Consider the following 12,162-nt stretch of genomic DNA (forward strand, 5'->3'; position numbering starts at 1 on the left):
TGTGTAGATTATTTTTGTGTTTTGTCACTTTTATGTATTTATTTATAATTATATATTATTTTATTTTAATTTAGTTATTTCAGTTGCTGATTAAACTTCTAAATCGAGGTATCAATAACTTGAATGGTTTAATAACCAGTTTGGTTTTTAGAACTTAGATTACAACGTGATGTGAATTACCTAAGTATGGGTAGCAGAAATTATACCTATTGATACTTCTTTTGCTCTTGGCGCGTGTGTGGTGGTGCACACAATTGCAGCCGTCAATTTATATTCTTTAATCTTTTTATTTGAAAGAAATAAAAATCGCATCAAATGATATTTTAGTTTTTTTAAATCATAAATTGCACTCAACGATTTTCCTTTAATAAAAAATTGCACTTAATAATTTCTCTTCTAAAATCTTTTTAAAAAATTAAAAATCACACCTTGCAATTCTCTTATTTAAATCTTTATTCATATTAAAAAAAATTTAATTTTTATGCACTAATAATATAAAATTAGGGGTGGTAAAACGGATTAAATTCGTTGAGCCGATCTGCCGAACTTGCTAAAAAGGGCGGGTCGGGTTAGAATTTGGAACCCGCCTAATAAAAAAAATTACCAAACCCACACCGCCAAATTTTTAGGTTTTGGCGGGGTAAGGTGGGTCGGCCCGCAGGGCCAAAGACTTTTATTTTATTTTATTTTTTATAAAAAAAAGAAGGATTATTACTACAAAATTAAAAATTATATCATTTTTAAATATTTTTTTAATTTTTTTGTTTTTATTCTTCTTTTATTTATTAATTTTATTTATTTTATTTTACAATTTCGTATATATGTTTAAATTATGTGACTTATTTTTTAAAATAAAGGTAGTTCTATTAACAAATATTATTTTGAACAATTTTATTGAAGTTAAAAATTTAAAAAAGGATAGTAAAAAAATTACATTATAATTTTATTATTTTTATTTGTATTTGATTTTTTAATTATTACTTTTTTTATTAATTTTAATGAAATTTATTTTTCAAAAAAAAAAGAGTCAAGCGGGCTAGTTCGCCAGCCCGTCAATCTGTCATAAAGTGAAACGGACTAACATTTTGAACCCACCTTAGTTGGCGGGGCGGGGCGGGGCGGCCCGTTTTGCCACCCCTATGTAAAACGTTTTACACAGTCGTGCAATCACAACTGTTTTTTCGGTTGATCATTCACGTAGTCAATGTATAAGGTAGTTATTTTTCCTAATGTGGCGTTATGTAATTAGATGCACGTGTAAAACGGTTTTACACTTGTATCAAAATTAAATTCATTAAAAAATTCTTAAAAATATAATATTTTAAATTTTATAGAAAACCCCTCATCATAGTTATCAAAATCAAACTGATTAGATTACCAGATTACTAGATTACTAGATCACTAGTTCAACTGGTTGGTCAGAGTATGGGAATGGGGGACAAAATTTCTTCGAGGCAGGCGCGGGAACCCCAGCGGGGATCCCCGCCCCGTCCCCGCTAATCGCCGAAACCTAAAACACACAGAACACAAAACTCCTCACACACACACGCACGCACGCACGCACGCACACACACATATAGAAACACAAAACTCCTAATCCTCATTTGCATAATCCTTCTTCAATTCAGAGATCCCTAACGTTGTCCATACTCCATACTCTATCCAACCTCTCTACAGCCACCCCTCGCCACTCTCCCTTTTCACCGCATCGTCACACCTCACCGTGCCATCACCCTCACTGCGTCGTGCTCTCTATTTGCAGCGTTCCTTTCCGTAACTTTACCGTCATGTCCATTCTCCCCTCTGTTGTCGCGTCTCCCACCTCGTCCATTGCTCTGTCCTCTGGCTCGCTGTTACGTCCACCCACTGCGTCTTTTCGAAAGAAGTTACCATCTTATCGTTTAGAATTTTTGTATAAAATCTTGCTGTTTTTGTATAAGATGGATACTTGCGGTTCTATTCATATGGAAATTAATAATTAGTTAGAGTTATCAAATAGATGGGGAATGGGGTCCCCGCGGAAAATGGAACCCTCTGAAAAATAAGGATGTGGAGCAATATTTTCCCACGACAAAAAACGAAAATGGGAACGGGGAGCAAATTTGGGGGCAGGGATGGCGAGCAGAGAGGCATCCCCCGCCCCACCCTACCCCATTGACATCCCTAAGTCAGAGATTAAATCGATTGATTTTTTTTTTTGTGACTAAAAAAATAATTTTTTTTTTTTAGTTTAATTCGATTTTGGACGAATTTAACTGGATTTTATCGAGTTTAACTAAATTTGTTTGGGTTAATTATTTTATCAGTTTAATTGATAATCCAACCAAAATTAATGATCTAGTGACCGAATTTCGAATACGATCAAATCGAATCGGGTTTGATAACTATACATCTAGTATATAAGAAAATTAGCCTCACATTTTAACTGCATTATTATCAAAATATGATGATCTATTGTAAATTTGTAACCCTAAAATTTTAAATGGAGTCAAACCCTTTTTTGGCTGTGGTTGTTGAAGTTAAAAGTTAAAACATCGTACTATTGAAGTTAAAAGTTAAAATTTAAAACACCTTCCTTGCTTTAATCGTAAAAGATAAGAGATTTTGATTCGGTAGGACTTAGGAGGTAGAAGAAGATTAGAGAAGAAATATTACGTCATAATAACTGCTATCACGTTAGTTGATTAATAGTGGTGGCAGTGGGTGGTGGTGGCGGCAGCGAGCGTGCTGTGTTTTTTGGATCTGAGTTCCGAGCAGTTCAAAGTGACAAGTGAAGAAGAAGAAGAAGAAGAAGAAGAAGAAAAGAAGGAGGAGGAGGAGGAGGAGGAGGATGACGCTATTTCACTTCTTTAACTGCGCGATTCTCACCTTCGGCCCCCACGCCGTCTACTATTCCGCCACTCCCTTGTATGTTTCAGATCTAATTATTTCTCATTCTCTTTGCTTCCGTATATTTCTATTTTTTGGATTCAGCTGCTTAATCACTTAACCCCTTCAAATTTCAATTATATGCCCTATAGCTTCTATTCGATCAAATAACCAACAATTGCAGCTTCTAGTTCTAATCCATACCTCATCACAAAGCCCCTATCAATTCATAGAACTAACTTGATTTCTCAAACTTTTTTTTCCCTATTTATCACAAAAATATTGTGGACGGTCTTGTGTGTTAGTGCAGTAATGAGTTTGCGTATGCAGATCTGAGTATGATACACTCGGCACCTCTATCAAAGCCGCCGTAGTTTATTTAGCAACTGCATTGGTTAAGGTTCGCGAATAGTTTGAATTCTCAATCATCTTCATTTTAAATTTAATATTTGCTGAAACTAAGACAGAATCTTTTTTCTTTGCATACTCTGGCAGCTCATTTGTCTGGCTACTTTTCTCAAGGTATCTGAAAGCGATAGCTTCGATCCATATCAGGTATGTTTCTAAATTGCTTGAGTTCGTTTTCATTGTTGTGAGTTTAAGTTACAGTAGTCATGATAAATAGCTTTTTAATCGTGTTTTACATTGCAATAGAATCAATTCATGAATTTGGTATTTTGTGGGTGTTTTCAGTATCATGAGTCATGTTTGGTACACAATAGGTTTTTGCAAAATCAAAATGGAGGAACCTCATTCTAGTATTTGGTTTGCTCAAGAATGTAACTGTCTGTTATTCCATCCCATTTACATCTGATAAGTAGAATTGGTAAAAAATAGAGCAACAAACCCCAGTTATAACTGTGAAATTAGTTATAAATAAGGAACCTTGCTCCCTGTGACATCATGTTATCCGACATGCTACATGGATACAGCTAGTTGTGCTTCTCATTTTAGTACTTGGTAAATAATATCACATAGTCATGACTGCTGAATTCTAGTTGATTTGAAGTATGGTCCTTTAAAAGGGGGTTTCCCTTACAAATAAGTTGAAGGATTGGGTAGCCATGTTTTGCCAATTAAATTAAGTAGAAACTCTTATCCTCCTTTTTTTTTTGGGAAACTTGTAAGAAATCTTCTCTTTATCTTAATGCATGTCTTGATTTATATATATGTAGGTGACTGTCTTTGTTTTCATGTTTCGTGGAGTGTGTTACACTTATTCCTTCCAGCCTAGGGGGAAGACTTTTTGTCTATTAAAAACCAACACTCAGAATATGAAGGCTGTTTCATCTTTTTCCCTCCCCTACCTAGTTACAGAGTCCTCATTCCTGCATGAAAGACATAGGATTAAGCAGGAACCATCATTTTGCATAACAATTGTTCTTTAAAATTGAGCCTCTGAAGTATATGACAACAGAGTGCAATGGCACATAACAATTGGTGGCTGTGAATTTATCATCTGTGTTAAGTCATAGTCATTACGCATAATACCTTAAGTGATAACAACCGGCTTTATTTTTCAGGAATTATTGAAGGCTTTAATAGGTTTCATAGATGTTGCGGGACTTTATTTTGCCTTGGCCCAGTTGACTCACAGGAACATCTCTCAGAATCATAAATTCCAAGCAGTTGGACTTGGTATGTTTGGCAGGCTATATCATCATATAACAAAATGAATGTTATATTTATGTATATCATGGAAGTGATGTTCACTTTCTCATATCGGCAGTCTTTGTACTTCTTCCTTGTGTTACCCTGCATCTCTAATCCTTATTTCAGTGTTAATGGGACTTTTCTTGTGGCAGGTTGGGCATTTGCTGATTCTGTTCTACATAGATTGGCACCTCTTTGGGTGGGTGCTAGAGGATTAGAATTTACTTGGGATTACATTCTTCAGGGCCTGGAGGCTAATGCAAATTTGGTACGTTATTTCTCTTAATGTTATAACTTCGGTTAGGTCAAGCTGAAGAAATGTAGTCAATATTCTCCATGAGTTTGGAACTTCTTATAATTCTACATTCTACATTGGTTACAATGCTAAAATAGTTTGTTGTTATATTATGTGCTATAGGTGAACAATTTTAATTTGTATTCAGTATATCTCTTATGTAATATCTGTGTTTTAAAGTGTTTTTGCTCTTATATCTATGCAGGTGTTGAGCATATCCCTTGCTGCACTGGGATCTTTAATGTGGCTACGTAAAAATAAACCCAAGACCCTCATTCCCATAATATACGTATGTGCAGGAATTGTAGCAACCATGCCATCAATCACAAGGTTCCTTCTTCACTCATTACAGTTAGTGTTTGTCAATCTGCAAGCCTGTAGATTTATTTTCACATTTTTTTCCATATACAAATCGTCCATTAGGTAAGATGGCCAAACATGTAGTGTTTGATGAAAGTATAACTGTATAAGATACATTGCTTAGCTAGATGGTATTCATTATTCAGTAAGTCATTAGTTGCACTTTTCGCGTTTCATTTGCTGTGGTGTTTGCTAAAATATGTCTCTGGTGTTTGCTAAAATATGTTTTTGTGCAGCTATCTGAGGCGTGGATTGGGATGGCACTTTCCAAAAATCGTAGGTTTTGAACTCTTCACATCGTTGGTGATGGCGTTTATAAGTTGGCAACTGTTTTCAGCTTGTCAAAGACCTTCACTGTGAGAAAGCTGATTAGTAATATAATGATAGAATCGTGTTTGATTATTGAATGGCTAGAGTCTTGATCCAGATTCTGCTTCTTTAGCAACAGACCAGTGCGAACTGCCATGTTTCTTAAAAAGTTTTATTTATTTAGATGTTTGGTCCGTGATAATTTTTGGTAGTTTGATTTTATTTGACACGCTTACTGTATTCCCTGCGGTTAATTGTTGATTGCAATCTTTTTATAAAATTTTGATTACCACAAATTAGATGATGTGGTTTACACTTTACACTTGCAATGTTTCTATAAAAGTTTGATTACCACAAATTAGATGATGTGGTTTACACTTTACACTATCATTACCTAAACGTTCTGCGTTTGATATAATTTCTATACTTATCTTTATGTATACGCCAAATATTAACAAAAACATTCTCCACGACATTATTGTCATTGCAACAAAACATTCGGGATAACTTAAAGCAGAAACAAACGTTTACCACTTCCGAGGAAACGAAAAAACACTACATTCTACGAATTAATTCGGTACAACTACTAAAAAACAATACATCCTTTTCACTGCAGGTAGTTAAAGTTATACTAAATCTTCAAGCATATCATAATTGGAGAGTTAAGTTCATGACCCTGTTCACAAAAATAATCTAATACAAATATCAGAGATTTGGGTGCAATTAGTGTTCTATCTTCTACTTGATGGTTTCCCTCGGGACTGTTTCCTGAGGGAAATAGATTGAAAGTTAAAACAGGCCGAGACTGATGAAAAATTCATCTGAAGAGTTTAGAAGATTGTTAATGGTAGCAGTTCATGAATGATTAGGTGGTATCAATTATTGATGAGCAGAGATTAAATTACGAGAACCACAAAAATGGAACGTTGACAAATAAAAAGGTTATAATCCAAAGCAGAAGAAAAGCATTCGATATACAAAACATACAAGTATTATGAATATGAATATATTGCTACCATCTGAATTCTGATCCAGAGAGAGTTTACTCAGCCTCAGTCTCCTCCACCCAGGCTTCAACCCTAAGAAGAACAAAGCCAACAGCAACCCCAACAAGAACAAGGCCGTTCATGATGGCAGCAATGGTGAATATCTCAGCTGCGGCATTGCAAGTGGATGAGAGAGCTCCTCCTTTTTTTCCATTTGAGGCCTTGTTGGCCTTCACTGAACTCACCATCTTAGCAAAACAATTCTCAGTGCTCAAAGGAAGTCCCATAGAGACAACTCCATTTGTGGCCTTCAGACCCCCAAATGAGTTTAGACCTCTTATGTGCACTACTTTGCTTATTCTCTTGTTGGTCTTGGCGGTGGTGGTGGTTGATGTCAGCGTGGCTCCCGTGATGTTCTGATGAGCAGAGAGCACAGTTGTTGCCATGGCCATTTTCTTAGTTTGTTACCCTTTGCCTCAGCAAGAGCTAATAAGTGATGGTTATTAATTATTGGTGGATCAGTTAGCTTTAGCTGTGCTGTGTGGAGGAATGTGAAGAAAGATGATGATGATGAAGGGGTGGTAGGAAAAGTGAGTATTTATTTGGATAAGGGACTGAGATATTGATTGGCTGATAGGCCATAAATCACTATTGAGGGATTATATGCTCATTCAATGGATTGGTGGGGCTACAATTTGCCTTTGCTACCATCTCATTAGTCATTACCATTAACCTTGCCTAGAATACTAACAAAAATAATATTTAAAAGTTTATATGATCGGGAAAAAAAAAACTTTGAAATTTTAGAAAAGCTTAAAAACCTAAGAAATAATAAAAGAATTTTTTATAAATAACAAACAAAATTTTATATTTAAAAATGACATGTATTTAATTTTATTTTGTTATGTTTTTACTTTTTTTTTCAAAAGTTTTAATATTTTGGATTTCTATCAAAAAATATTTTAAATTTAATATTATGAAAAAATAAAAAAATTATATAAGAACTAATTTGATTAATTTTTAAAATTTTAGAGATGAAAATGACTTACCTCCAGACTTTTAGAAACTATTTTAATTATAAATAACTTTTTTACATGTCAAGTGACACGTAGCGTACTAGGTGTCACTGACACGTCAACCAATCATCTTGTACCACGTGGCATTAACTTACCATAACTGTCATGGCCCGAACCTGGCCATGACTGGCGCTCAAGGGACAAGTCCCTCAGCAAGCCAAATGACCAAAATTTCAGAAAAACGGACAGAATCTCCTCTGTTTCTAGGACCTTACCAACATGAATATTAATTCCCTGTATCAATAATACACATCCATTTCCAAAGAGAAGAGAAGAGAGGATTTTTAGTGTTGTTGTTAGGAAGAAATAAAAAGAAGAAATGAAAGAAAGAAGGGGAGTGTCGAAGGAGGGGGGCACGGAGAAGAGTAAATAAATGTTTAAGTGGGGGCATGTGCCCCTCACGTGCTCTCCCCCCTTTTCTTTTTTTTTTTCTTCTTTCTTGTCGGTTACTACATTCTCTCCCCCTTAGAAAATTCGGTCCCCGAATTTCGAATTTATATACGGTGATAAGTGTGATAGTTACCTTCGGACTCAAACAAATACGGATATTTGTCGTGCATAGCGTCCTCTACTTCCCAAGTTGCTTCTTCTACCGAATGATTCTTCCAAACAACCTTCACAGACGCTATCTCTTTAGAACGTAGTTTCTTTACTTGGCGATCAACTATAGCCACTGGTTCCTCTTCAAATGATAAATCTTCCTTCAGCTCTATGGCTTGTGGTGCAAGCACATGAGATGAGTCAGGAAGATATTTGCGCAACATTGATACGTGAAAGACTGGATGAATCATAGACAACTCAGGCGGCAATGCCAAGCGGTAAGCAACTGCACCTATTCTGTCCAGTATCTCAAATGGACCAATGTATCGAGGACTAAGCTTGCCTCTTTTCCCAAACCTCATCACTCCCTTCATAGGCGACACTCTAAGAAATACCTGATCACCCACTGAAAACTCTAAGTTACGCCTTCTGTTATCAACATAGGCCTTCTGCCTACTCTGAGCTGCTAATAAACGTTCTCTTATTATGCGAACCTTCTCAACTGCATCTTGTACCAAATTTGGCCCCAAAAGCTTAACCTCACCAACCTCAAACCACCCAACAGGTGACCTGCATCTTCTCCTATAAAGAGCCTTAAAAGGTGCCATTTGAATGCTGGCTTGATAACTATTATTATAAGAGAACTCGATCAAAGGTAGATAGCTGTCCCAATTTCTACCAAAATCTAGAACACAACACCTTAACATGTCTTCCAATATCTGGATCGTCCTCTCTGATTGTCCATCGGTTTGAGGGTGAAAAGCTGTGCTAAGATCCAGACGAGTTCCTAACGCTTTTTGAAAAGATTTCCAAAAATGAGAGGTAAACTGGGGCCCGCGATCTGAAATAATGGACACTGGAATTCTATGTAGCTTAACTATCTCATCAACATAAAGTTGAGCATATCGAGCTGCACTAAAAGTTGTTTTTACCGGAAGAAAGTGAGCTGACTTTGTCATTCTATCCACAATTACCCAAATTGAATCAAAACCTTTAAAGCTACAAGGTAAACCTGTTACAAAATCCATCGTAATCCTTTCCCACTTCCATTCAGGTATCTCAATTTGTTGCAATAACCCAGCAGGTCTTTGATGTTCAGCTTTAACCTGTTGGCAAGTTAAGCAATGAGAAACAAAAACCCCTATGTCTTTTTTCATGCCTTCCCACCAAAACAATTGTTTCAAATCTTGATACATCTTATTGGAGCCCAGATGAACGATATACTTAGAATTGTGAGCCTCCTCCAAAATAGCTTTCTTCAAGTCGTGGTTATCTGGCACACATAAGCGTTGACCACAACGCAAGACATCTTGATCAAGAGAAAAGTTTGAGTTCCTCCCATTGCGAACATCTGTCGTGAGGCATAGGCAATAACGCGGCCATGCTGTATCAATACACAACCCAGTCCTATCCGAGATGCGTCACAAAAGACTGAGAATCCCCCAGACCCATAAGGTAAAACAAGAACTGGTGCTGAGGTTAGACAAGCCTTAAGTGTCTGAAAACTTTCCTCACAAGCTTCTGACCATTGAAACTTCACATTTTTCTGAGTTAACTTGGTTAATGGTGCCGAAATTCTGGAGAAGTCCTCGATGAATCGCCGATAGTAACCGGCCAATCCTAGAAAGCTACGAATTTCCGTCACTGTAGTAGGCCTTGGCCACTTCTGAACGGCTTCCACTTTCTTTGGATCCACCATGATTCCATCTTTTGATACCACATGCCCCAAAAATGTCACTTGATCAAGCCAAAACTCACATTTAGAAAACTTAGCATAAAACTTGTGATCCCTTAAGGTTTGTAACATAATCCTCAAATGATACTCATGCTCCGTATCATTTTTCGAATACACCAAGATATCATCGATGAAGACGATAACAAAGCGATCTAAGAAAGGTTTGAAGACTCGATTCATTAAGTCCATGAAAGCTGCAGGCGCATTCGTCAGACCAAAGGACATTACTAAGAACTCATAGTGGCCATAGCGAGTACAAAAAGCAGTTTTCGGAATGTCTTCCTCTTTTACCTTCAATTGATGGTACCCTGAACACAAGTCGATCTTTGAGAAACAGGTAGCTCCTTGAAGTTGATCAAACAAATCATCAATCCTTGGCAATTGATACTTGTTGCGAACAGTTATCTTATTGAGCTGACGATAATCTACACATAGTCGCATCGTTCCATCCTTCTTCTTTACGAATAGAACAGGAGCTCCCCACGGAGAAGTGCTAGGACGAATGAATCCTTTCTCTAGCATATCTTCCAATTGAACTTTCAATTCTCGTAACTCAGTTGGAGCCATACGATAGGGAGGAATGGACACAGGTTGGACTCCCGGAGCTAATTCTATGGAAAACTCAACTTCGTGGTCAGGTGGCATCCCTGGTAGCTCATTAGGGAACACGTCAGGAAATTCTCTAACTATAGGAACCTGATCAAGACTAGGCACTTCGGCATCAACATCTCTAACAACTGCCAGAAATCCTTGGTTTCCCTTATCCATCAATTGCATAGCACTCATAAATGAGATGATGCTAGCTAAAGTGGGACAGTCATCACCCTTAAAAACAAAAAGTGAGATACCCGGTATGTCAAACTTCACAGTTTTGGAGTAACAGCCCACATCAGCATGACAAGCTGCTAACCAATCCATGCCTAAGATGACATCAATATCTTCCATTGGTTCTAAAAGGATCAAATCAGCTAAGGTTTCAACCGTATTAATTCTAACAATACAAAATCGAAACACGACTCGGACCACTGTGGAGACTCCAAGTGGAGTGCCAACATGAAATGGGTGGGATAACAGTTCAGGTTGTTTATCGAAATGAGATGCAAGATGTGGAGATACATATGAATAATGAGAACCCGTATCAAATAACACTCGCGCATCTAAAGAACAAACTTGTAAAGTACCTGCCACCACAGCATTAGAAGCTTGAGCATCTTGACGTGTTAAATCATACACACGTGCCTGACCTCTTCCTCTTTGGCTCCCTCCTCTGTTATAAGTCTGACCCCTGCCACCTGCTCCTCTGCCACTAGGACCAGAAGAATTTCCAATAGACATAGCTGAAGATGATGGCATTGGTGTTGTAGGACGTGCAATACTTGGAGCAAAGCCTCCTCTAGGATTTGGACAATCCCTCCTAAGATGACCAGATTGACCACAACCAAAACATGCACCAGTAGCCTTGAAACATATACCGGAATGGTAGATCCCACACTGCTGGCAGTAAGATTTAGTTGGTCTTGTTTGATTAGAACCATGTCCGTTAGATTGAGGGGTGCCCCCAACAAAAGGTCTTGGACTTGAAACACTCATAGGAACAGATCCAGAAGAAGCAACCCCACCGAAAGATGTTTGAGGATGAGCTCGATACCCCGAATAACCTTGCTGATTAGTCTGACCATGATGAGACTGAAATCCTCCTGAACTAGCTCCACCAGAAAATTGTCCCTTCATCTTAGGCTTCTTACCAACATCCTTAAAAGCATTTCTCTCTGCTATCCCAGCTTCAATTCCATAAGCAGACTTTAGGACATCCTTAAAAGACATGCGTCCAACTTCAGGCATAAGAGTAGTGAACATAGGTTCTGCCAATCCATGAACGAAACGACGAACTTTCATCTCTTCGGAATTCACCAAGTACGGAGCACTCTTAGAAAGTCTAGTAAACTCCTTAGCATACTCAGTCACTGTCATGTTTTCTTGCCTTAATCTTTCAAAGGCAATTGCATCTTCTGCTTGCTTGCTTGCTTGGCTTCTTTGCTCTCAAGAAGAGACTCATACCAATATCTTGCCGAACCACGCAAGTTGTAGGATACTAACTCAACAGCCCATTCCTTGGTGCACTTGAGAGCTCGAATAGCTTTCTTTGCGTCCTCTAGGTATTGTTGTGGATCTTCATCCAATGAATCTCCATTGAAAGTGGACGAATTCAACTTTAAATACTTCTCAATTGGTGGTCTTGATCCCCAAACAATTGATGAACTCTATGAGGCTGAGGAATTGGCATACTAGGAATACCTGCTCCGCCCCTATTTTGATTTGTTAGGGCCTGTAATACCGCAT

General features: G+C 37.5%; 2 protein-coding genes across 3 annotated transcripts; one reads left to right on the forward strand and one right to left on the reverse strand.

The window, feature by feature from the left end:
* LOC107610188 (transmembrane protein 147) lies at positions 2,484 to 5,807 on the forward strand. Of its 2 annotated transcripts, none has more exons than XM_021106222.1 (7): positions 2,484 to 2,907; positions 3,199 to 3,268; positions 3,364 to 3,423; positions 4,392 to 4,506; positions 4,674 to 4,789; positions 5,022 to 5,167; positions 5,413 to 5,807. In XM_021106222.1, exons 1-7 carry the CDS (start codon positions 2,831 to 2,833, stop codon positions 5,534 to 5,536), a joined length of 708 nt encoding a protein of 235 aa, XP_020961881.1. In that variant the 5' UTR covers positions 2,484 to 2,830; the 3' UTR covers positions 5,537 to 5,807. The 2 variants fall into 2 exon arrangements, with proteins under 2 accessions (XP_020961881.1, XP_016167775.1); XM_016312289.2 differs by having other exon boundaries at positions 2,501 to 2,907; positions 5,022 to 5,146.
* On the reverse strand, positions 6,311 to 7,086 carry LOC107610189. Its single transcript, XM_016312290.2, has one exon. It carries the CDS (start codon positions 6,921 to 6,923, stop codon positions 6,528 to 6,530), a length of 396 nt encoding a protein of 131 aa, XP_016167776.1. The 5' UTR covers positions 6,924 to 7,086; the 3' UTR covers positions 6,311 to 6,527.

Source organism: Arachis ipaensis, chromosome B07 (genome assembly GCF_000816755.2).
Source record: "Arachis ipaensis cultivar K30076 chromosome B07, Araip1.1, whole genome shotgun sequence".
Classification (NCBI taxonomy): Eukaryota; Viridiplantae; Streptophyta; class Magnoliopsida; order Fabales; family Fabaceae; genus Arachis; species Arachis ipaensis.